This window comes from Coenobita brevimanus, chromosome 13 (genome assembly GCF_032717465.1).
Source record: "Coenobita brevimanus isolate Jiangsu-jjx chromosome 13, ASM3271746v2, whole genome shotgun sequence".
Lineage (NCBI taxonomy): Eukaryota > Metazoa > Arthropoda > Malacostraca > Decapoda > Coenobitidae > Coenobita > Coenobita brevimanus.
Window position 1 is genome coordinate 8,018,200 of NC_136966.1, and position 27,792 is coordinate 8,045,991.

A 27,792-nucleotide genomic window follows, 5' to 3' on the forward strand; every position below is an offset into this window, starting at 1 on the left:
TCAGTAAAAGGATTAATATCCCTATTCCGCTGCAACCCACTTTCAAGGACATGTTAACCACCTGGTATGCCAGTCATTCGTTCACCACATCAGCTCAACTTTACACCTCCCAGTTACCATAGTACAGACCTTTTATGATCCTTGCGTGCTGCAAGTCAGCCATGCGTAATCCTCTGCCCGCTAGGCTGGGGAGTGGTACGGGATAGCCGTCTATGTGACGGTGAGGAGGACGTGCAGCAAGCGGCGGTTGTGTACCGTGCTGACTGCACAGTTGACAACCTCCACTCCTATCTCACTGCAGCCAGGTCCTCCCGTGACCTCAAACAGTGTTTGCCAGGAGTATTGGCATAACTTTCTCCAGCATATCAACACCCACACTCCTCGATCTAGGGCTTGACGAAATGTCAGCAGAGTTGTTCAGTCACGTGAGCCTCCTTCCTCTCCTCTGCACCACAATCCTGTGGAATATGCCAACAACCTAGTTGATGAATGATCCACCCAATCTCAACTGACATCCCCGCTTCCCCCCACCAAGGCTCGCGGAAACAGGTTAGCACTCATTGCAAAGGCTCGCTCCATGTCCCCTCCCATCAATGATCACCCTATCACCAGTGATGAGTTGCGCCTTGCACTGTTGCTAGGCACAGCAACTGCCCCGGGTGATGATGGGATCACCAATGTCACACTAAGACTCATCGCTCAAGTCCCTGGCAATTCCTTACTTACGCTGTTCAACCTGAGTCTCTCTGAAGTCAGGCTTCCTGTGGAATGGATCTGTAGCACCACCATCTTCATCCCTAAGCTTAATTCCTCTGATTTCTGCTCCATTTCCCTAACTTCCTGCACATGCAAAGTCCTCGAAAGAATTCTTTTAGCAAGGCTCCGTGATCTTCTTCAGGACCAGCTCTCTCACCATCTCTTTGGTTTCCTCCCAAGCTGAAGCACACAACATTGCCTTGCAGAATTACTCACTTACCTCACATCCTCCTCCTGTACAGCCTTCATTGACCTCAAAGCTCCATTCAACGTCACAAACCGTGACGTCATCCTTGACGAACTTGCCCACCGGGTGTCTCTGGCCACCTGATTTGCTGGCTGGAAAGCTACCTGTCCCATCGTCACTCTCGGGTTCTGTTTTATGGGGAGGTCAGTGATTACCGACCTTTCAATCTTGGCACACCTCAGGGTGGGGTCTTTAGCCCCTTTCTCTTCATTCTTCTCATGAACAGACTCCTCCATCTTTTAGGTCCTATCGCTGACTCCTCTTTGATCCTAACCTATGCTCATGATATCTGCATTCAGTCCCCTTCCCCCGTCACTCTTCAAAGTCTCCTAGTTAAGTTCTGCCAGGCTGCATCTGCTTGTGGGTTGATTATCAACACTGCCAAAACCAAACTGTTTACTCGATCCCTTACTCATAGGCTTGTTTGCACAACCATAACCCTCCTCGGCTCTCATCTTGAGGTAGTTCAGGATTATATATATCTCGAAATTCCTCTCTCTTCCCCCTTTAACCTCTCCTGGTATGTCTCCACTATCTGTACCTGCCTCCACTGCAGACTTAAACTCCTTGGCACGCTCAGTTGTGATTCGCGTGGGATTAACATCCCTATCGCTCGATCATTTTACCTGGTATACATTCGCTCCCTTCTTGAGTATCGTGCTACCTCTCTCTCTCTTGTCCCCCCAGCACAGCTTCGACCACTTGAAGTGGTGCAGAATCGGGTGATGCGTCTCATTCTTCACTGCCCCAGGTTTGCTAGAGTAGTCAACATTCTCCCTGAACTCAGTCTGTGTTCCATTACCGATCACATTCATATGCATGGAGTTTGCTTTGCCACACAGTGTCTGACCACATTTCCGTCTCCTGCTCCATCCTTTTCCTCCCAGCCGGTTGATATTCCCTCAAACACCACTCACCTCGACCGGATCCTGCACACTCACATGCCAGGCCTGGCATCCTGGCTCAAACGGATTCGTTCGGCATTCAGCTGCCCTTTCCAGCATTCTGGCTGAGATCCCGCCAGTATCCGTGCTGATCGTGTCACTCCCATCCCTACTGACTCTATGCCCCCTTCCTGGACACGTACAACTACTACACACCTTCTGCCGCAGCATCTGACCTCCTTACCAATCCCTTCACAGCTCTCCATCACCGAAACCTTTAGCTCCATTGCCTGCACCTACCCTTCCCATCCTATTCACATCTACACTGACGGTTCTCTCCTTGCTAACAGCTGGGCAGGAGCTGCTTGCATTGCCTCTGCTATAACTCTGCTTTTCCCGTCTTCACCTCCCGCCACCTTCCCAACTGGGCCAGCAGTACCCAGCGTGAACTCTCTGCTATACGCTCTGCCCTTGACTTCCTTATCTCTCATCACCTACCAGGTCTCATCATCAGTGATTTCCAAGCTGCCCTTGCCCTAATTCGCAACCCCCCCGACTCCCCTCCCCTCTCTTTGCCTCCCTCTACTCCCGCCTTCATCAGGCTCATGCTCTTAGGGTTTCTTTCATTTGAATCCCAGCCCAAGTTGGTCACATCCGCCACGACCAGGCAGATCGCCTGGCCTGAGCTGCCTGTAACCTCCCCCTAGCTGCCATCAGCCTCCCTGTGTCCACAACAATTGTCCTGAGAATCCTTCTCAGGGAGTCCAGGGAGGATCTAGCCCTGTGTACCGATGCTTAACGTCCCGCTAATGTCACCATCCAGCATTATGACACCTACCGTGGTGTGAGACACACCTATGGCAAGCACCCCACCCTCACCGGCAGCTGTGATGTGGCCGTCGCCTGCATTCACCAGGGGAAATCACCGGCTGACAGGCCGCCAACAGGCCATGTAAACTACGTCACAATCCCATGGATGAAGCATTATCCCATCCCATCGTTATCTGCCCAGTTATTGCCCTCTTCAGACCCCCTGGATTGTTTTCTGCTTTGTGTACCTACTTCATCACACACACACACACACACACACACACACACACACACACACACAAATAATGAATTTAGTTGGAAACCGAAATATTTGCACCTGTTACTTTCATTATTTTTGTCATAAAGGTGTTTCCAATATATATATATATATATATATATATATATATATATATATATATATATATATATATATATATATATATATATATATATATAATCAGAACACAAAGCATTGCTGAAAAATTACTCCTTTCCCCAGATTCATGCCACACAGGAATAACACTGCTCGACCATCATCAGTTTGGGCAAATTATATTTTTGCAGCCTAACAGTGTGGGCTACAGTTGAGGTCAAACTCCCTGTTGTTTTCGTGCTTTTCTCTCCAGGAACTTTGAACACCACATGTTAAAGCCGCAGCAACCAACACTGACATCAATGATCTGCCGCAGTAATTATCAGTCATCAGGTTCCTGCGTATTCACCACACTGACAGACTTTTGATGGCAACTGTACACATTATAGCCAGGGAGACAATGAAACACTCATATATGGTTTATAGATACAGAGTTGACGGGTTATAAGACACTGCAAAATGCATGTGACGTGAAGGTGGAAGAGTGCTGTTGTCGTGAAGGGATTTATGTCTTCTTTGCATTCTTTCATGGAAGTGTTCATTGATTTCATAAATCCATGGTGAAACAGGGACAAAGGATAAATTGCTTTTCGATGATGTATTACATTTCCCATCAACCTTGTTTTGCGGATTCTTGCTTTTGCTGCTTCTACTTATTGATCCAGAGTAATTACCATCCGCCTCACATCAAAGTAGCTGCAGGAAATGAATGAATCAAGTACCGCTTATGAAGATATACCATGCTTCATATGTTTAAGCTTCTCCGTATATATGGCTAAGCTTATTGTTTTGGAAAGTATTATTATTTTGCTTTGCACTTTTTTTTTCTTAGATTTTAATGATATATTACAGGAAGATACCCTAGCGTAACCCAAGTACTTTTGCCAAACATAAATGGCCTTGACCTATTTTTGAGGGTCATATACTCATTTTGGTGCAAAAACTGCATCTTTGAAATTGAAATATCTCAGAAACTAATTGACACACAGCTATTTGGTTGAAAATCCTATATTTAAAAAGGTTGCTGAGAATTTTTGCTGAATATTTTGCCATTTAGTCTAGTGGAAAGTACCGAATTCAAATCTGGTCAGTGTTTTCTTTCTAATACGTTTTAGAGAAAACCACAAAAGCTGTAACTTTAAAGAAATATAGCTGTTGCCCCTCTCATTATCTGAAAGGGATATGATTACAGTTAAGCATATAGTTAGCGAGTAATTGAGACAAATGTAAAATGTTCCCATGGCGAAGCTTCCTTATTGTAGCTACACAAGAAATAAATAGGTAACTAATTTGATTTTATGTTGTGCATCCTGAGAAAGTACATACATAATGTACCTTCTAAACACATAATTTCATTTTAAGGCACTAATATTAACACTTTTGGGATCAAATATGCTAATACTGTGTTCCATTTATATTTAAGCATACTTCTGTCACAGTGTTGAAAATATCGGAATTGCGTTACCTTTGTTTGCCTGAAAAGTTTGTAGTTAATTAAGTTTAAACGTGGTGTCTCCTTTATTCTGCATGTTTCTGAGAAGTAGCCATACATCAAGGCAATCTAGCAATTCACTGAGGTATAGCGCACTGAGCAGGTTCTGTGTATATTTCTGTTCGTTCTGAAGGCTCCAAAGAAACAAGCAACGTCTTCAAAAAGATTATTAGGATATTTAGAGAATGTTATAATATTTGTTCATAACCTACCCCTCGTTTGGTTACCGATCCCAGATACAAGCCTCATAGGAACTTTTTTTGTTAGAGGCATGCAATGATTTATGTCTTCCATGGCGACAAGATATTCTCACATGATGCACCGTCCATCATTTGTCTTGCCATTCAGCTCTGTCTTGTTTGGAATGACGGAGGTGCTAGTGCGTGAGATGGTGGTGCCTTTGGTGGTAGCAGTGTTGGACAGTGCAGGAGGTTCCTGGTCGTCGTAGTTCCACGGCTGGACGGTGCCCGAGAGGAAAATGAGGTAGAAGAGTCCTGGCAGAACGTACATGGGTACACACACCCAGAACACCTTCCTCCACTGGTCCAGGGTTTGCTACACACACACACACACACACACACACACACACACAAATAAGGAAATTAGGTGGCAACTGAAATAGCCGCATCTTTATTTATTTCATTACTTTTGTCAGAAATGTGTTTCAGTGCATGCATACTGTATTAAAATATATGCTCATGACGGACTCGTAATGTTGTTGGTAAGAGAAAGGAAAGATGAACACGGCAATTCCAGAACCCTCTATGAAATCGGCGCTTCATTACTGCAAGATGAGAAGACAGAAACAAAATGCACTCATGTGGTACAATTTTTGTTTCCTAGAGACCTACCTGACCCTCTGTCATGATGCCCGTCACTAGTGGCACGAAGGTGGACACCGTGTTGCCGCACATGTTGCTCAGACCGAAGAGTGTTCCTGTGGGAAGCACCACTATCTATTCTGTTTTAATGTATCATCTCGGTGGGTACAACAGCACACCTTAACTCTATAGCATCATTCTCATCGCCACATCTCGGAACGACTGATAACTACGCAAGGTAGGCATGACTTGACTGTTACAACTCCGTCGGCAAGGAAAAATAATAAATCAACAGTGAGATATATACAGAGGGAACTGTTGGAAAGTGATCTATACCAGCTCACCACTGAAGTTTGGTGCAATGTCTGTGTGGTTGACGATGAAACTGCTGGTGACGGCACCATTAAAGAAGAGGGCGAGGCAGAGGATGGCGATGGTAGCCTGCCAGTCACATCCAACGTGCACCAGCACCACAAATAACATCGCTGGCATCATCATGGCTGCAACATCACAGCAACGCCTTAGAAATTACCATGACATAAATTGTGCACACTGTGATTATTGTAGATTTATATAAACTTCCTGCATGTGAAGACGGCTGGTAATACTATTGATCACATCCATCTGTATCTCTTTGCTCTCTGTCTTTTGAAGGAAATCTTATCTTTTGAAATAACCACTTGTCAGTGTTATCTAGGTCATGTAGGAAGATGAACGTTACAGGTCCACGGTTCACAGTGAATGGAGTGCAAAGGGAATATACTTCAAGAGGGCAGTTAACCACTTTATTAAGGGCCTCTCAGACTCGGCATGGAGCAAAAAACAAAAATTATTTATTCATTGCGTATGAATCCATCAATAAATTAGGGATAAAAAATCCGTAAGTAATACTGAATTAATGTAAGGATGCAGGACGATTTCAGTTACTGGCAGAGCTCATGAAATCTTTTGCTTTGTTATTTATGGGCAAATTTTCAAGTGTTAAGTGATGCCTTACAGGCATGAAAAACACTAATGCCATCATCCAGCGTTTGATGAACAGTATCACAGATGAATTGAAAGGATGTGTCACTGAAACTGATTCTGTCATATTGTTAAGTATTTCTCTGGAAAAATGTTTGTCCCAATCAGATATGGTGTTGATGAAAATTCAGAATATCGTGTGTTAACTTTGGCAACTATTCCATGTGTAGATTCATATAAACTTAGGTGCAGTGTTTACGGTATGTATATGGGCTGGGATAATATACTACATCTTAAGCTAACTCTAATTCTGTTTCAAAATTTCCTTTATCTTAAAGCAGAAAGGAGATGTTTGCAAATAGGTAGGTAGCACCATATATTTCCCTGTAATTATATCTGATTGTGTATCACTTTCGACCGATGTTAAAACAAAGGAATTAATATGAGTGGAGGGAAGGATCTGATGAAACTTCCGTAAAATTAAGGTGCAGCAGTGGTGATGCATAGGGCGTTGTTCCGTATGATTTGCAATGGGAGCATTGAGTCTGGGCTTGATGGTGAGTCCTCTGTCATAGTATGCCAGTCTAACGATCTTAATGAAGGGTGTTTGTGGCACACGTACATTGTTAAGTGTGATGTGGGGAGATTATCCGTGTTCATATTTACTGCTGGTGATGGTGTGGTGGTGGATTCGGCTGGGGAGATCTTCAGCCTGTTGTCCTCAGTCCAAGTCTGCAGTGTGTTGAGACAGTCCTGTTGCAGTGTGCACAGTGTGTCTGCAATGTGGTGTGTGGTTGTTGTGGTGAGGCCATCTACAAATGAGACAATGTTTGTGGGTGCCTGAGGTGTGGGAATATCATGTCTGTACTGTATGGGCTGAAGAATGTGGGTGAGAGAACACAGCCCTGTGGTACACCGTTAAGGAAATTTCGTGTTCGTGATGACTTGCCCTGGAATGTAACATGTGCTTGTCTGTCGGATAATTGGTTGTCAAAAGATTTGTTTAAGCAAAAATATAGGAGTCTCGGGTTCGATTCCTAGCTTGATCATTAAAAATTCTTCACATAAGTATGCACGTGTAATGTATGTCGCTTCAATACATAGGTAGGCGCTTGTACTGGTTGGGATAGATTAAAACTGCTATGTCACTTGTCAAGTTGTGTGGGGCTAGGCAAAAAATCAAGATGACTCTGATATATGTGTCATCATCTATAATCAGATTGAAAAATATATCCAACCGTAATGGATTTACATGGTTCACTGAGCAAAAATACAGATGACTCTGAAATATGTCATCTTCTGGGTCCAGATTGAAAAATGTATCATCTCATAGTGGTTTTGCCTGGTTCTTCATAGAATTCAGTGCCTGCCTCCTAGCTAGGATTCCCTGGTTTGGTTCCTAGCTAGAACGTAAAAAACGTTTCATATATGTATGCACGCGTAATGTGCGTTTCTCCAATATATATAGAGACAGACAGACAGACAGAGTTTAGAGAGAGAGAGAGAGAGGTGTGTGTGTGTGTGTGTGTGTGTGTGTGTGTGTGTGTATGCATGTATATTACTTACCAATGGCACTGAAGACCCTGCGTGTGTTGATGATCGAGAGTATGCCCCGTGAGGTTACCCAGGTGGCCAGGGATGATGTCATCAGGGCACCAATATATCGACTAATGGACGGCAACGCTGACAGGACACCGTTCTGACTCGGAGGAAAGTGTAAGGAGTGAAAAAGATAACCAAAACCAGTGATCATAATTCACAGATTTACTATTTTCAATTTTCAACTAGCAAATGGGGAAGGTAGGTTGCAGATAAAGGCAGACGAATACGTTAATGTAGAACTGCCAGCAAAATGCCCATAAATTTTCTTACGCTGATTTCAAGTAACAAATGGGAAAGGTAGATTATAGACATTTCAAGTAACAAATGGGAAAGGTAGATTATAGACAAAGGAAAACGAATATATTAAAATGGTCCTGCCAGAAGACTGCCAGCAATATAGGCATTACATCCATTCACTCATCATTTAAGTTTCCGAAATTCACTGTTCCGTAACAACTGTGTTTCACAACACCTGTATGGGAGGGATCGCTTCCTGTACAGCCAAATAAGGATGAACCCTATTAATACTCTGTGTGGTTAGTTTGTCTACAGGTATTCAGTTTTTTTTTTTTTTATTCCTCAGCTCCAATACCTCATTTTCTCTCATATTCACTTATCATACTCAGCCACTGACCCTTCACACTTCATTCCACTCTGGATTTAACAAAATTGCAACACCATACAAACAGTATTTCTGTTTTTCTTTTATTTAAGAACACTCACTTTTATTATGTGATCAGTAGAATTCTTTACTCCCTTTCTATTCCGAATCTCTTTATTTCTTAGCCTGGTGAACCTATGGATTATATATGCTGTGAGATACAATTCTGTCTCCACTGTTCTTAGTCTTGACTTTTGAAACTCATACCAAACCAAAACTTCACACACACACACACACACACACACGGTAGATGGTGTGCTTTGCTGCACACGATGCAATCATGTCGCCGCAGCTACTCAGTTATCTCTCAGGCCTTTAAAATCCAAACAATTTAACTTCATCAAGGTACTCTATCCTAGCATTCATAATTCATTTGTCTCTCTTATTCTAAACTCTGTACCATGGCACGTAAAATCTTTCCGCAGTTCAAGTCTCTCCCTAGCACATAACATTGTATTATAATTATCCTCTTCATTAGTAGCCAACGCTTTACTGATATTCGTATTTTCGTGCTTTGGCACTAAAAAATTGTCAGAATTCTGGAACTTTCTCTAAAGATACCCTTCACCTCAGTATATGGCATAACGTCTTCAAAATTCGCCTCTCCTTCCTGATCCTGAATTCATCCTGTTTCTGTTAGGCATACTCATAATTTATAAGCTGAGGTTGCATAATTTATGAGTGATGCTGCATGCCCTTATGCAGGTCCGTTTGTGATGCACGATTGGTTATACTTCTCTGTACCTTAGAGTTATATTTTACGAGTGAACAGAAACGTTAGACCAGTGCTCCACGACCGTTCGTAGTTCACGGCACTTTATTCAGTGTGATGAACTCTTGTGGCACACTTAATAAGTATTTGGCATGGTTAGTTTCCTCTTTGCATAGTTACTTTTTCTTGTGCTGACACACGATGAAACAATGCTAGATGTACAGAACCGTGGATTTAAAGTACCATATATGATTTCATAGTATCCAAGGAATTTTAAATATTAAGAAATAAAGATTATTTGAATTCATACAGTATTATATATTTGCATGCTTCATTTAAAGGGGATAATTTCTGAAAATTTTATTTTATTTATTTATTTCTTTTTTTTTCAGAAAATAAACTCAATCAGTTTTACGGGGACAGAACGCGTTTAACAAGATTTATATTTCCAGCCCCAAGTGATGTAAATTTTTTCACTGAAACTTTCAGCAATAATGATAATAAGTCAAAATGTTTCTTACCAAAAAAATGCATGGATGTGATTCTCTCAATTTTAATTAATGAGAAACTTGTGCATATTTTTAGGAACACAGGTGCTTAATGTCTGGTCCTACTACTGAAAGCCTCACACGAAGTTCCTCATCTGGGGGTTTAAGACATGAACTTTTTTTTGTTCTTTATACAGATAAATGTTAATTCTGGAAAGCTTACTTAACACAGATATGTTGCTGAAAATGACAATATAATGTCAGTGGCACGCTTGGGGATAGCTGGGTACGCTCAGCTCTACCCTAATAATGTCTAAGAGTGTTTCGATGTATTTAAGTTTGAGGTTACGATAATTCTTAATAACCACAAGTTCGTCCTGTGCCTTCAAAGAGAGATAACCAACCGATGCTTCAACAGCTGAAGCAAAATTATCACAAACCGAGTCAATGTTCTGTATAACACAAGAGTTTTCTGTTACGATATTTCTCTCGAGGGAATAGCTGTGTCAGGGTAAACTCTTATAATAACAGCACTAAAACGCCAGCAGCCAATGCTTGTACACTACATGTATAAAACTCTCATGGGACGAGGCGCATCCTACTATACTGAAGGACACGCATACACTTCAAAATATTTTACTCATGTCCAGATAAGACAGTTGATGGCGAAGGTTTGTTATGTAGCCTACTCGTATTACATGAATATATACGTTAGTGAACAGTGAAGTTTAATACATCCGCTGATTTATTTCTGGCACTGGCTTTTATCTATTGTTTACTGATATGATATTAATATTATTCTTTCATAATGACTGTAAAGAGAGAGGAGAGTAAAGTACCGAGATACACCACGAAGCTTTGGGCGGCACACACACTGGTTCTGGAACACTGCCGTAGACGATATGTGGTTGGCTGGATGGGAAGAGCACCAGTTTCGAGCTGTCTTTAAAAATAAAGTCACAACGGATATACGTCCGTTGCTGAAAAGCTCGTGAAAAGCACTGAGTGTATATTTTTATTATCTTTGAAAAGTTGCAGCCACAGTGGTACTGAAAAGTCCCATATCGCCATGTTGAGCGCCAGCACTGCATTATTAAAGCTGCAGCGAAAAGGTAATGGAAACGTAACGTGCGCAAGTTAAGTTGTTTTTCATATTATTCGTACCATATTGCTGAGAAAGAGTAATAAATAAATAAATGAATAAATAAATGAGACAATGACAAACTGAGCGCCAACGTTGGGTTATCAAAAAATATTAACTACGTTAGACCTTGGCACGAGGAAAAACAAAAATTATGTGTTGCATAGTAAATTTTCTAAATGATCACCATCATACCGCTAAAAAGAAAAAAAAAACGTGCCAAATGAGCTTCAAAACTGGGTTACCAAGGAAATTATTAAATGCAGCCTATTACGCACATCCTTGGAGAGCTTACGGAAAAGTAATACTTGATACTTAAGTGGTTTTTCTCATTAATTCGTAATGTCTATTAATACCAGACACGCGGGATGGTATACTTTTAACTAAAATAACAATATTAGCAAGTTGCACGCTCGAGCACGTTCCACACATTCAAATGTGGATGCCTACAAGTTATTGTACCAAATCAACACCATCATCACGTCTGTAGTATTCCCCACCTCTGTTTTTTCACACTTTAGGATACCACATTCCTTTACTAGACACAGCCAGGACCACTTGTTTACCATCGTTCTGTGTTATCATTCTAGTACATTTTTTTTCAAAATAGTCTTTTCAAATTAGCCTTATTTATCACCCAGTTGTTAGCAATCTTCCAGTTTCATTACCTACGTTTTCCCACTTTTACCACGATCTTCTTTAATCATTTGCACATGTTTCCGAAATCACAATACAGTACGGTAGTCTGTTCATTGTTCTGCTAAAGACAATTTCATCCGTACTAAATGCTCTCAATTCTCCAACTCGAATTCTTGTCGCTCCTTCTGGCACCTTGCCAAAAAACTTTCTAACAACTTTACCTCATCATCCTTCCCACCTCTTTTCTACTCCGATGGTACTGTACCTATTTCTTCTACTGATAAAGCAGATCTCTTCGCTCAGACTTTCTCCTCCAATTCCACCTTAGATGATTCCGGTGCTGTTCCTCCATCACTTCCCCCCTCTGACTTCCTCATGGCTGACATTAAAATTTCTTCAGCTGATGTATTTTCTGCCATCACTGGCCTCAATACTAACAAGGCATATGGGCCTGATGGATTCCCTCCTGTTGTCCTCAAGAACTGTGCTAACACCCTGCCTAGGTAAAGTCTTTCACCATTGTCTGTCAACTTGTACCTTTCCTTCTTGCAGGAAGTTTGCTCTCATTCAGCCAGTCCCAAAGAAGGGTGACCATTCCCAACCCTTTAAGTATCATCCAATTGCTTTAACATCCTGTATCTCAAAAGTTTTTGAGTCATTTCTTAATAGAAAATAAAGCGTCTTTCCTATCACAACCTTCTTTCTGATCGTCAGTATGGGTTTCGCCAGGGACGCTCCACTGGCGATCTTCTCACCTACCTTTCAGACTTCTGGTCATCCTCCTTTCGGGACTTTGGCGAAAGCTTTGCGATTGCACTTGACATCTCAAAGGTTTTCGATCGAGTCTAGCATAAATCTTTAACTTCCAAACTGCCCTCTTATGGTTTCTAGCCTTCTATCTGTGCCTTCATTTTAGCTTCCTTTCTGGTCGTTCTATAGCCGCTGTTGTAGACGGCCATCGTTCTTCTCCTACATCTATCAACAGTGGTGTTCCTCAGGGCTCTGTCCTATCACCAACTCTCTTTCTTTTATTCATCAATGACCTTCTAAGCTGTACATGTAACCCTATCCACTCGTATGCTGATGACTCCACCCTTCACCTTTCCATTCGGTTCCCGCAACGTCCATCTCAGCAGGTACTTCAACAAACAAGGGATGAGGCTATGACACTCCTAATGTCTTACTTGGCTCGCATCACTGTCTGGGGTAAAAATAATCTTGTTGTTTTTAATGCATCAAAGACTCAGTTCTTACACCTGCCAACCCAACAAAATCTTCCACAGGAGTACCCTCTAATGTTTAATAATACTCAGCTTAAGCCTGCATCATCCTTGAACTTGCTTGGGGTTTCATTTACTCGGGACTTGTCTTGGTAAGATCATATTGCATCTCTTGCAAAATCTGCTTCCAAGTGATTAGGTGTGCTAGGCCGACTCCGTTCCTTCTTTACCCGTGCACAGTTGTTGACTTTATACACGGGTTTTATTCGTCCCTGTGTAGAGTACAACTCTCATGTGTGGGGGGGGGCTCCCCACATACAGCTCTTCTCAGTAGGGTGGAGTCAAAGGATTTTCGTCTCATTAACTCTCCTCCTCTTACTGGCTTCCTTCAATCTCTGTCTCGTCGCCGCACTGTTGCATCTTTATCTCTTTTCTGTCGTTACTCAATGGTCATTGTTCCTCTGAACTGTCTGCATGCATCCCTCCACCTTTACGACGGGCACGTAACACACGTCTAGCAGCACACTCTCATCCGTTTTCTGTCCAACTTTCTAATGCAAGAGTTAACCATTACTCCCAGTCCTTCATTTGTACAACAGGTCAACTCTGGAACTGTCTCCCTTTGTCTGTATTTCTGCTAGCTATGATCTCCAGTCTTTCAAACGCAGTGTCCATGCATCTCGAATTGAACGGATCTTGAATTTGGCTCTCTCTTGCATTTTGTTTTTCTCTTGGAGGGAACAGTATTGCGGGCTCGTGGCCTTTGGTTCCTTTTTCCTAGCATTTAAAAGAAAAAAAATAGATGGCCTCACCAGTATCCTTATCATCATCATCATCATCTCCATCACTTTCACAGTGAATAATAAATTCCTAGCATCAGAAACATCTCCTCCTACCCCAGGAACTTATTTTACTAGTCTACCTTGGAACTGCCACGCCGAGTCAGTGATCTTTGACTCGAGGAATAGTTTGATAATAATAATAATAATAATAATTATTATTATTATTATTATTATTATTATTATTATAACAAAGGTTTCACAAAGGCCCACGGCCACATAAACCATCGTTTCATCTACAGACTGGGAAGTGGTAGTTCAACCAACACATCCTCTAACATGGCGAGGAGTTCAGCAGTGATGAGAGAAGCCTGAATGTTTCAGGAGCATGTAGTGCTGAGACTAGACGTAGTTTGTCTGTGAGTAACCCGTTTTCTTCCCTGTTAACATCGCTTTCTAGTACTATCCTCACCTTGATATGAGGTCAAAGTACACTACATTCTGGGACAAAATAGGGACACGGCACAGTATCTAAGGGAGCCAGTGCTGTAATAATTATTATGTCGTGCCTGCAACAGGAATACCGGATTGGACTCTCATGTTGGTCAGGAGACTGTGTTGTCTGCTCTATGGTACTCTTCACGGTTGGCAAAAGCGTTGTAAATTCCAATGCTGAATGTTGTACTCTAAGAGAATCTTGTGACACGGTAGAAAAAGATTGGCTGCCTGAATGATCCACATGCAGTAGAAAGGCACAAAAATAATTTCTTCCACTTGTAAAGTGATTTTTTTTTTCTTCATCCCAACTCATTTCAGAGTCGTTGTTCATTTTAAAGAAGTACATAAGGAACAAAGGGACGACTCCAGTCCCGTTATGACCGAGAATTTTCGGAGGCACCCATTGACCACCAAGGGGACAAGACTCATCGCAGCGCGCTGACTTTATACACACACACACACACACACACACACACACACACACACACACACGTGTGTGTGTGTGTGTGTGTGTGTGTGTGTGTGTGTGTGTGTGTGTGTGTGTGTGTGTGTGTGTGTGTGTGTGTGCATTTCTTATAATCCATGGCATAAAAGATTATAATTTTTGTTATGTAAAATCCTTCATGGTCTGGTGCCTAGTCTTATAATGCTCTTCTATTCTAGCACTGTAATGCATTTTTCTCTGTCACCCTGTATTAAATAAAAGGAAAATAATGGTAAACAGTATATCTGTCCATCCAGTACTCCCGGAAACTAGAGTAAAGATTATTCATCATGCCGCTGTATACTACCACATTCACATGGGGCAGATCAAGATTAACGCTCACTGATAACTCTAGCAACACAAATCAGAAGAGAGAGAAAGAAAACCAAAAATAAGGTTCTATAAAGGGTACTGTAGTTATAGATTTCCAACCGTTTTGATGGAGAACCCCAAGATGTTCTTCAGGAAGGTAGGAAGAAGGAAGTTGATGAGTGAAATGCCCCAGGAGTTGCCCATGTCACAGATGATGATGGCCCAGACAGGCAGACTGCCGGCTATGCGTCGCCAGGGCACCCGTGGTGGTCCCTTCTTGCTGGTGCCAGTGGTCCTAGTGGCGGACTCTATGTACTGCAGCTCCTCTGGACTAATTCTGCAAAAACGACCGTCTACGAGTATTCGTGTGTGTTATGTGGCCCGCTAGCAGAGTCAACAGTTGTAGAAATGGTAGCATCACAACAATTTTTAGCGGGCTGTTTTATGAAACGTAACTCATCTAGCATGCTTCTGTAACAGTTTTCATATAAGAGTATGGTAAATGATCCACAGGCAACATCAATGGTAATATCAACAGTAAACTCACGCTACTACTTTGATAAGTAACCGACTAGCATCATCAGGGATAACAATAACATTAAAGCACAATTAAATAAACGCGTAAAAAATGTAAAGTGTATTCGGACAAAAAATAGTAATTTCTAGCTATTACATACTGCTGTATCGTTGACTAGCAGCAGACGACCAGAATTTATTCAGCATGATAATGACACGTTCAGTTTCAAGTTTGTCTTTTAAGCTGAAGAATCTCTGTTGGCAGAAGATAAGTAGAAACAAGAGATGCTGTGACATCACAGAAATCTTACTGTCACAAACAAGTAAAATGGAACAAGACGAAGTTCACTTTCGATAACCTCACCCACCCCCGCAATCCTGTAATGGGAAAGATAATAAGTGTTTATGGGTTAGGTGGTTAGGTGAACCCCGGTGGTCTCACCCTCTGAACACTCTGGTCCGGGTGAAGGTCAACTACCGTGCAATAGTTCATGCCCCTACCACGTACAAACTATGCAAGAGTTCATGTTCCTACCACGTACAAACTATGATGTTGTCGTTCCTGGGAGCATTCGCCCATGGGTGTGATCATCAGGGGTCGCACCTTGCCACAATCGTGGCTGGGGGGAACGTCTACCAGTAAGCAAAATTTTGTGTTCCTAGATTAAAAGCAATGACTGTTCATAAAGGCTGAGGCCAGGGTGGTCTTAGGGTGTCTCACCCTGCCTAAAACGTGACCTCAGTAAACGTCTACCATTCTGCAAAACTTCAAGCTCTCAAGTAAAATATTATGGCATTATCCCTTTCGGGGTAATTCCCCCCCCCCACCTCCCTCACCGCCGATGGCTGGAGGTCATCAGGGGTGACACCCTTCCTAAAATGTGACAAGGGTAAACACTAACAACTAACAAAAGTTCGTGTACTTATTTTAAAAACTATGGCCAGACATAATGGCTTTGCTGTTACCCATGGGGGCCTTCCCACCCCCGTCAGAGGCGACCCTCGAAGGTTCCAATCTTCCTAAAGCGAGGCTGGGGTGAACATTTGTCAGACTGCAAAAAATCATGTTCATCAACTAAAAACTTTGTTGGTGCACGACGACTTTGTCCGAGACTACCAGAGGCCAACTCCTAGGGAATGCGACTTTCTGGGTCCCATCATGCTTGCACCCTGCTGCGAATGAAACTCTACCATTGTTAACGAATTCTTATTCCTCGATTTAAAAAAAAAAAAAAATACTGACTGTGCATAACTAATTTTGGTGGGACACCAGGTGGCTCCCATGGAGGGTCGGCCTAATCAGGGGTCTCACTCTGCCTGAAACCTGGCTCGGGGACAGGTCTACCGTTGTGCAGAATTTCGCTTTCCTTACATTCCTCCCATAAGGCTTGGACCCCATTCTTCAAGAAAATATGTAACTCAGTGAGTGACTGACTGATTGACTGGCTGATAATGTTAGGGACAAGCACAATATTTGGCCGTCCCCGTGCGTGCGGCAAAATTACGTGATATTTTACTGGACTGACATCAACAGCTACTGAAAGTTTTCATCCATCAGACTGTCACTGTTTAACTCATCTTGCTGTGGTTCAGAATACTGGTCACCATCCTTCGTTTGGGAACAGCGCCGTACTTTTACTGGAGACCGTACGGTACCTTGGGTGATGAGCTGGGGTGCTGTGTATGATGAGGGCCCAGATGATGAACCAGACCACCGACAGGCTGCCAATAATGTAGAAGGCAGCAGCCCAGCCCAAGGCATCAATGATAAGGCCACACATCGGCAAGGTTATGGATGTGCCCAGAGTGGAGGCTTATGGGGTGGCAGAAAAAAAAAAAAAAAAAAAAAAAAAGCAGTGTTAGCACTGTGTTATAGGAACTCTGGCCTGCACAGAGCTGATGCATAAAAAATATAATTACAATAGCAGTTGCATAAACGTCGATAGCTTTATTATATACTAAAGTAGAGACAAGCGGAAAGACTGCAAGGACTGCTTCTTACCAAAGTACACAAGAGAAATAAAGCGAGGTCGCTCGAGAGGTGGAATCCACTGGGCCAGACAGATATGCATGCTGGGCCACGCCACGCCCTACACACCCCGGGGAAAGATTCATTAATAGCAACACAATATATTTGCATTATTACCTAATGGTATCTATAATATCACAAGATAGTGTACAAAAAAGTTTGGAGTTGCTGATACATGGCTATTTTGGAGCCACTGACCTGTCAAGGCCCAGGCATAAATCTTTACATGACCATCTGAGAGAAACAACACACCTACATTAGATGTAAACTATTACTTACTAATTATTTAAGTATGTGATAATAGATGCGTTTGTGGTAAAAGAATATACAGACCTGAAGGACTGGCATAACAGAGGCCTTCCAGCACCTTAAGCGTTATAAATTAGAAGCCAGACACAAACATGAAAACCTGACAAAGACTCAGCAGCACCCTCAGTGTGACGAGGTCTAGCTAGAGACTGAGCTGTTTGAAGTATTGCAGCTCTTTCAGTGTGGTGAGGCAGAAACCCAAGGACTGACCTGGCAAAGGCCCTGCAGCACCCTGAGTGCGATGAAGACCCCATAATGGAGTCTGGCGGCCGCTGGAGACAGCAGGTTGCTCACTCCCCCAGCAAGGATGCACCCACCAAACACCCACTTGACTCCATACACCTCTGCCAGTCGTCCACCAACCACCTGTCGCCCACACCCACACACACACATTCAGCTCTTGCAGGAATCATGATACAGTATACATCACTGAACATATAAAGATTCTGCATGTTATTTTCCTGTTTCAACATTCTTAATCTTTGACATACGTAACCAGATATATTTCTACGCTTCACTTACTCCTAGTTAACTGTGAATTGCATAAGAATGATACAAGATGTACCTAAGATCCTGACCTGACCTGCGTCAGAATGTAGCCATAGCTGAAGCTGCCCAGCACCAGACCCTGAACGGTCTCCGTCCAGTCGAACTCTCCCTGTAACCCAGCGGCCACGACACCCAGCCAACGACAGCCAGTGAACAGATGAGATGGAGGTATTAGTGAGCAAGGAAGGATAGACGACAGTGTCAGGGTACAAGAAAGGAAAGACGTTAGTGTCAGTGGATAAGGATGGAAACACGGTGGTGTTGGTTGATGGGTAGTGATGCCTGGCGAACAAGCGTAAATTCATATAACGGCCCACAGCTGTTCACATAGCACATAGTCCCATTTTGCCCAGTGTCTCTACCTGAGCCCTGACATATGTATCTATGTATAATAAATATATATATATATATATATATATATATATATATATATATATATATATATATAGATAGATAGATAGATAGATATAGATATATATATATATATATATATATATATATATATATATATATATATATATATATATATACACTATTGCGGCCAGGAGTTCTTAGCCACCCTCGTCCAGCCAACCCGTGTATGTGGCAGCGTCGCATTCACGAACACAGAAGTTGCCTTCGATGCATTTCTGTCGAAAAATATTCCTTCAGCTTTGGGCTTGTACTAATGGATAAAGCAATAATAATATTTACTTTGAAGGTTTGACTCCGATAGCACGAATATATCATACTGATTATTTAATAACTTGTTTCTCGTATAGAGCCAAGCAAGTGACAAATATGTATATTTGGTTCCACGCCACGACTTCCTGTAAGTTTGAACCAACGAACACAGAGTGAACAAGTTCGAAGCATTGATTTGTTAACAGGAGAGAGAGAGAGAGAGAGAGAGAGAGAGAGAGAGAGAGAGTAGCGGGTGCCCGTGAATTTTAGAGGAATGAAGTGGAGAAATGAGGTGCTCAACACAGTTAAACTGGGATTTTTCCTTTCGTTTCGGTTGGCTTTCTATGCCTAAATGACTAAATGAAGGTAAATTATGAAATATGACTGGATGACGAAGTGGTAATAGGGTCTGGCTAATGGTTGTTTGGTCCAAGGTGTGCAGTGGAAAGCCTAATTCCAGGCAACGGTTGCTGTTAAAAGTTGGATATTTTAAGTCCTATTTATTTTAAATAGCTCTATGTATGTTTACAGTACGTGTATGCTCCTATGGACCTATTTTCACCCCATGAATATTTTTATCAATGGACATTTTCACCAGAGCACAATCCACCATGGACCTATTTTCCTTAATGACTTTTTTTTTCAAAGACGCCTACTTTTCTACGTAACCTATTTTCCCACGAACTAATTTTCCCCATTGATGTATTTTTTCCCCGCGGACCAATTTCTTCATCCACCTTGAATCTCTCCATGGATGCAGGTTTCCTACATGGACGTATACCCATGGATGTATTTTTCATAATGAACCTATTTTTCCCATAAACCTGCTATCCGACGTGGTTATATCACCCACTGATGCGTGCAGTTGAAACAGACCTCTTAACCAACAGACGTATTGCACGATGAACCTGTTGTAACCCACTGGATATATATACCTACTTCAGCATGATTTCAGAATAATATCCCTTGTGCACCGATTTCCCAACTCGGACATTAACTCAAATCACCTAACCCCAGAGGCCTGTTTTCCCACAATACATCCATCCATCTACACACCCACCCATCAACGCACATAGCCACAACCTTACTCAATACAATATGCCTCAAAAGTAGGACGACACGAACCCGTCTCTTGCCTTGTTCTACAGGTAGCCCCAAGGTCCAAGGACCTTGGGTAGCCCCACCACCCACCCCATTTAAACAATGCACGAACCCCACTCCATCCCACTTAACCAGCCCAACAACCCTTTCCCTCCCTCTCGCCCACCCACTCCACCTAATCCGCCTGTGAAACAACCAGCCTACACTAACCAATCCACCCACCCAGTCACCAGCCTACCAATCCGCATACCATGCTCCGCAAGTCAGATGACTCTCAGTTCCACACACACACACACACGCACACACACACACACACACACACACACACACACACACACACACACACACACAGAGGCGGGGTGGATTTCCCTACACGAAAGATGAGTCTCACCGCTTAACTCAGTCTGTCGGTAGAAAACAGTACCGGGTACTCTTTACAGGGAGTTTGCCAGGCCGTAGATAAGGGGCTTCATTCCGGCTACATTCACATGATTTTATGCGATATGAGTAAATAAGGTGCTCAAGCTAAACAGGCAATTTTTCTTTTGGCTGATGACGAAGGAGTTTATTTATCCCAGGATAACATCTCGTCGGACAATATAAAAGATGGGTTTTATTCTGGGTACCGCCAGTTGACTTTGTCAAATAATTTGGCAGGCCGCGTAACTTCTGTTAAATGCCTTATGTTCGGATTTTTTTCTCTCTCTGATGGTTGGCACCTGGAGATTTTTGGCAAACTCATGAGTATTTTTCCAATTAACTGGATATATCTCTCTGGACAGAGAGGCAAATTACTTTCTTAAGCACAGCTTTTTGTTAAATCAACAACATTTATCTCCTAATTCATTATTCCAACGAAAGCAATCCTAACATATATATATATATATATATATATATATATATATATATATATATATATATATATATATATATATATATATCTAGGTGACATGTAGAGGTGTATGGTATGTAGGAGGACTGCTGGGCCTTGATAGCAGGCTGTGAAGCCTATGCCCAGAGTCGGACACAAATATATATATATATATACATATATATATATATATATATATATATATATATATATATATATATATATATATATATATTACAAAGCAAGGCAAGTTTTAGTGACTGATGGAAGAAATATTCACACTGTGGCCTGTTTTCAATGGATCACAGGAATCCAGGGTTTCTCATCCCTTGCATTTCCCTGCCCCAGTCTACCTTCACTTCATTATTCCAAATTTCACAGGCACCCATCATACACGCTCTCTCTCTCTCTCTCTCTCTCTCTCTCTCTCTCTCTCTCTCTCTCTCTCTCTCTCTCTCTCCTGTTAACAAATCAATGCTTCGAACTTGTTCACTCTGTGTTCGCTGGTTCAAACTTACAGGAAGTCGTGGAGTGGAACCAAATATACATATTTGTCACTTGCTTGGCTCTATACGTGAAACAAGTTATTAAATAATCATAATCAGTATGATATATTCGTGCTATCGGAGTCAAACCTTCAAAATAAATATTATTATTGCTTTATCCATTAGTACAAGCCCAAAGCTTAAGGAATATTTTTCGACAGAAATGCATCGAAGGCAACGTATGTGCTCGTGAATGCGACGCTGCCACATACACGGGTTGGCTGGACGAGGGTGGCTAAGAACTCCTGGCCGCAATAGTACCGAATAGCTGTATTAGAACTACACGCTGGGATAATAGTTCGCCAGGAATATTTCGTGTTCATTCATACTTGGTGCTTACTGAACTTGTTTCGAGACATGCGAATATCGTGGAACACAGGCCAGTGATATATCAGCAGTGGTCTGAGAAACCTAGAGCTAAGTGTTGGGTAGTGGTAGCAGTGTCAGTGAACAGAGACTGGAAGTGGTGGCACTGTCAGTGAACATTTCCTGTTGGAAGTGTCACTGGACATGGGCAGGAAATGGTGGTGGTGTTAGTGGACAAGTAATGGTGGTAAAGTCAGTGGAAAAGTAATGGTAAAAGTGATAGTGGAGAGATTATGATGGTAACGTCAGTGGACAGGTAATAGTCATAATGTCATTGGACTCGGACCGACAGTGATAGCAATGACAGTTGGACAAGGAGAGGAAGTAGTGGCAGTGAAAGTAGACAGACACAGGAAGTAGTGGTAGTGGCAGTGGACAGGGATAGGTAGAGGTGGCCTTGCTGTTAGACATGTAATGGTGTCAGTGTTAGTGGGCAAGTGTTGGTCGTGGTGGTAGTGTCAATGGACAGTGACAGGTAGTGATGGTGGCAGTGGACAGGTGATGGTGGCAGCATCAGCATAAGTGGACTGGAACTGGTGGTGGTGGTGGTGGTAGTGTCAATGACCAGTGACAGATAGTAGTGTCGGTGTCACTGGACAGGGATAAGTAGTTGTGACAGTGTCAGTGGACAGGGATAGGCAGTGGTGACAATGTCAGTGGATGAGTAGTAGTAATGACAATGATTAAGAACGTGAACATTAAAGAAGTTTAATATTCGTCCATGAAATTAATAGTTTAAATGATTAAGTCAGGAGTATCCCAAGCCATCCTTTTTAGACTATGTCATCATAGTTAGATGACCATAAAAGATAACAGTAAATTGATGAATTCAATTCCTGGGAGACTCGATAAGAAATCAAATTGCGAATTATAAGTATTTTGTCAAAATCCATCAAGCCTATAAGGTACGGTTTGATAATGGTTATATGGCTGATAACTGACAAACTGACATGATGAATCTTTATGAAAAATACAGGTCATAAGCTATTCCTTATTAATTCCTTCTATTCACTTCTGGCGCACAGTAAACCTTTAAATGTCTTACCTGGTGAGATTGCGAGGTGACACTGTAATTCGGATTCTTCTCATCCCGATCTGATTCTGCAATCCCGAAAGCATGGAGAGGGGAGAAGAGAGGAAAATACCTTTGTGTCAGTGTATTTTGAGGGCAGACTTAATGCCTTAAATGGACTGTAATCCTATTGCTTTTTTTTAATTTACACCATAAATTAGGAAAAATGATTAGGTCTTAAATACTGTATGATATTTTCCCTTTTTTGTGTGAGTTATGCGATTTCTGATATTACATCCCATTTTACAATGTTATTCCCATGGTTATTTAATGCGTTCTGACCAGCTTTTGCTTAGGAGATTGCCGGAAAAAACGCTAATACCTGGGAAACTAGTGATTTGCAAAACATTTCAAGGTCAAATTCTTTTAAAGCCAATAAAATCTATAGGAGAAACAGTTTCATTGTCAGAATTCGCTGTTTTGTCTTTGTGAAAATTTCCCCGACTTACTTGTGTACAGTATATGCAATAGAGTAGGTTATATAGCTCTGTGGTTTGGAAGAAGTATCAGTGTGGCTTAATAGTGTAGATTTACAGATTAAGGGTATCTTTATGGCAAAGAAATATATTTTCATGGGGTTAACTGTTGATCTTTGTGGTATAACAGTCTATCTTTGTGGCTTAGAAATTATACTGTTGTGACTTAGCTGGTTCATAATTTTGGATTACTATTTGTATCTCCGTGGCTTAGCAGTTTATCGTTGTGATTTAGCAGGTGAACTGTTGTGGCTTTGCAGATGTAATGTTGTTGCTTAGCAGGTGTATCTTTGAGGCTTCGCAGATGTACGAGTATTTTTGTGGCTTAGCAGGTGTCTCTGTGTGGATGATCAGTGGTATCTTTGTGACTTAGTTGTATTACTTGTATGTTTGTGAGCAGGTGCATCTGCTGCAGTTAACAAATGTAACTGGATAAGCAGGTGTTTCTGTTAGATTTACCAGGACCATCTGCATGACTTGGCAATGCGGCGTAATAGCTGTATGTCTTATGGGTACGTCTGTGTTTTGACATTGTCACGGGGTTTTTAAAATAAAAGCAAATATTATTTAATAAATGTTAAATAATATTGAAGAGCAGGGACAATGATTGTCTTGCTAAATTAAGCAACGATTACTTTACGCTGGCTTGCTTCGCACGATTCTCTAAGAACGAGAATTTATAAACTTTCTCAACAGTACACAGCAGAGACTAATTACTCAATTGCTGTTTGTTAGTACTGTTAGCCTCTGGAGAAAGTTACTTCACCCCTGACAATAAATCACTAATACTAATAATAGTATCAGGTTCTTGTTGATGCTTAACTCCTAGGAGGCACAACGGATTTTAAGCTTAATACACAAGACTGGCCTAAGTACCAGTTATGAATGGCAAACGTTTATGCAAGCTAGAAGCTATAAGAGAAATAAGCTTAATTGCGGAGAAATGAAACACGAGTTTACATTAAATTAAGCTCAAGAAAAAGAACTGTTAAATTTATTGATTACAAAATAAATTTAACGTTACATTTCAAAATCAAATTAATGAGATCGCACTCACTCACTCACTCAAGAGCTAAATTCTTACGCCTAGGAAAAACACCTTAACTAAGCTCTTAAGACTAGGAAAACGAAAAGAAATACTGGTCAATGAATGCGGTGTATCACCAACGAAGGGTGGGAGTCTGGAGAACTGTAGTCTAGTGGAGCCTGGGTTGACCTCTCACTTCTGGAGCACAGAACCTCTCTCCGTTACAACAGACACTGGACTGAATAAACTCGTGGGAAAAAGAGAGAGCTAGGGGCCGCATTTTTTAACGGCTAGAGTGAGCAAAACGCGCCCAAAACAAATCGCTCAGCGGAAGCGCTAATGTCTCACACAAAGACGATCACTTATGACACTGAAAAATTGATTTGAAAGGACTCCCGCCGATGAGCGGTTAACTGAACGATAAACTGGGATTCCACTTGAGTTCGCGGTTTCCCACAAAAGCCAGTGTCACTAGCCGACTCGTGACAGACATACATCATTGGTAGTGCACCTGTGGGTCTGGTCAGTCCAGGCATAGACTATAGTACTTGTGACAGTAAGAATTTAGTAGTAGTAATTTTTTAGCTACCTGTAAGGGTCAGGTTGTGGCAGTAGGCCTGGGTGGCGCCCGATGTGTTGCGACCAACCATGGCTACGATGATGACAGACAAATTGAATCTCACCATGAAGAGGTTGATGAACCCCAGCGACGCCATTGCACCCAAGGCCACCCTACACGGCACCCAACCTGGAGGCGGTAGTTATGTTGTTAGTAGTGCCCACACCCACACATATCCACAACCTCAGATTACACCCACACCCTCTATCACACATATACCATCACCCACACTGCACTTACACCCGTACGTAGGCTACACCCACGGCACAATTGTACTCACAAATACACGCACACCCACACACACACCCATACACCCACACCCACATTCACAACCGTATCTGAACCCACACAGCACTCGCCTTTACACATACCCACACCACAGTCATACAGCAGGTACACCCACACCCGCACTCACAACCCATGCCCACATCCACACCCACACCCGTATTGCACTCATACCCAAATCATACCCACATCCACGCCTTTACCACACTCACACCCACATGCACCCCTATACCACACTCACCCATACCAGCAGTACATTCACACACGCACGCCCATCAGACACCCACACCACATTACCATCTACACCACCTTCACAACCAGGCCACACTCAAACTCACACCATACGCACACCCACCCCAGCACACACACACACACACACACACACACACACACACACACACACTCGCTGGTGCAGTGGTAACGTTCTCGCTTGCCAATTGGTAGAAGGGAGTTCGCGCCTCGCTCAGGCTGCGAAAAGTTTCACTGACGAAGTGGGTGGTTACTGTCCTCCTTGAGCAAGGGGATGGGTGTGTGCTTGTGTGAAGGTCACAGCCTTGCCCTTAGATCGGACTATATGAGCTCTCAGCTCCCTTCCGGGAGGATAAAAGCTGACTATCACGACCATCAAGTGATCCTGACGGACCCGGTGAATTACACACACACACACACACACACACACGGCTTCTCTGTCTTATTGATCCTTGTTAATCACAGTCCTTTGCATCACATACACAGATAGCCTAGTTAATAATCAGAATTTTGACTTTACGTAATGTTGGCCAAGAAAAAGGAAAACACATATCTGGGATTACTCATAAGCACTGACACGAGGGAAACTGCTGTCAATAGTGCAGAACATTTTTTTTTTTTTTAATGCAAGGAAGGAAGCAAAGGCTGAGCCCACAAAACGTTCCCTCCAAGAAAAAAAAAAAAAAAAAAAAAAGAGAGAGCCAAATTCAGGATCCATTCATTTCGAGATACCTAGACACACTGCGTTTGAAAGACTGCAGATCAGGAAGTACTGTAGGAAATACGGACAGAGGAATATTAGTCTATTTTAAGAAAGTTAATAGTCTGTATTTCTTGATATATGAAGGGAAATCTTTCGTTGATCTTTGAAAGTCAGTTTTCACTTGAGTATTTTTACTTTACTGTGATGATTGTCAGATGGTTTTCTTAAGCGGAGGAGCGTTTTTTGTTTTTTTTGTTTTTTTTTTTAGTTTGTAAAAGCAAAAGCGATATTCGCATGCAGGTATCAAGCTATGAACACCTCTTCCTTGCCAGTTTACATCAGTATCAGGTACACATCATGTTATATATTCCTGCAAACTGTTTCTATATCCTGTCAATATGAGAACAATATATAGAGCATACAACGGAAGGATAGGATATACTATGAAAATTGGTAGTTTTGAAACAGGTGATATAAAACTCCTTAAGTTGAAAGTAATATAGTACGATCACTTGTTAAGCTTCCCCTCTTCACCCCAACCCTACGCACTTCCACCTATCCACATTCCCTCTCTTCCTAACAGTAATGATAAGTGTTTGTGTGTGTGTGTGTGTGTGTGTGTGTGAACCCACCTGTTATTTTACTGATGAAGGCGTTGACAGCACCCATGACTCCAAGGGGCAGGTGAAGGCGAGGGTTGTACATTACCGTCTGGCCACTCCACCCACCTTCAATGCCACGCGTTTATACAATACACACACAGTGACCTTAGAATGTCATCAAATTTCTGAACTAGAAACAGACGTTGATCCGTACAACTGTCTGATTTTGGCTTTATAAATATATATACATACATATCTAAATCCATCCATCTGTCTATCTATCTATCTATCTATCTATATATATATATATACGAGATATTGTAAATTATAAAACAGCATGTAATTCACTTGAAGCCGTGACAGCGAGGATTGACCTTTGAAGACATATTGCAGCAGAAACCTATAAAGACGACACTGTTGCTTTAAAACCGTATAAAAAGTACAGAATCATAAAAACGTGTCAGATAATGACAATAATGCTCTTTTAAACCACTAGGATTGTGCTGAAGTATGATAATAATAAATCAAAGATCAAGGACATCTTTACTCAGTATTTCAGAGGGTGTCTCCAACTTAAACAAAAATGCAAAATTCTTTGTGTTTGTCATCATGCTTGCAAATATTTTAATGAATATGTAGCTGCATTTATCAGTCACAATGTATGTTAAAAATCACATAATGTTTTCAATCAGTTCAACAATTGTCTTTCCTCACTCACGTACAATAATATACAGTTCTCAGTATATATATATATATATATATATATATATATATATATATATATATATATATATATATATATATATATAAATAACTTTCAGTAGCTAAAGTTCACGGTGGGGGTGGCAGGGGAGTTAGGTAGCACAACCTCCTCTGGCAAGAGCTGACGCTCCACAGGAGTAGGGTAGCTGAGTACAGAGAGGCTTCT

The 27,792-nt window shown here is 41.9% G+C and overlaps 1 protein-coding gene across 1 annotated transcript; it reads right to left on the bottom strand.

Moving 5' to 3' along the window:
• Window positions 1-4,871: 4,871 nt before the first annotated feature.
• LOC145414813 (sialin-like) lies at window positions 4,872-26,967 on the bottom strand. Its single transcript, XM_080284244.1, has 11 exons — window positions 26,895-26,967; window positions 24,996-25,154; window positions 18,320-18,567; window positions 17,947-18,102; window positions 17,401-17,488; window positions 17,055-17,211; window positions 15,003-15,219; window positions 7,913-8,045; window positions 5,728-5,883; window positions 5,414-5,499; window positions 4,872-5,117 (listed from the first exon to the last, which is right to left on the bottom strand). The coding sequence occupies exons 1-11, from the start codon at window positions 26,965-26,967 to the stop codon at window positions 4,872-4,874; spliced, it is 1,719 nt and encodes a 572-aa protein (XP_080140370.1).
• Between the last annotated feature and the right edge of the window lie 825 nt (window positions 26,968-27,792).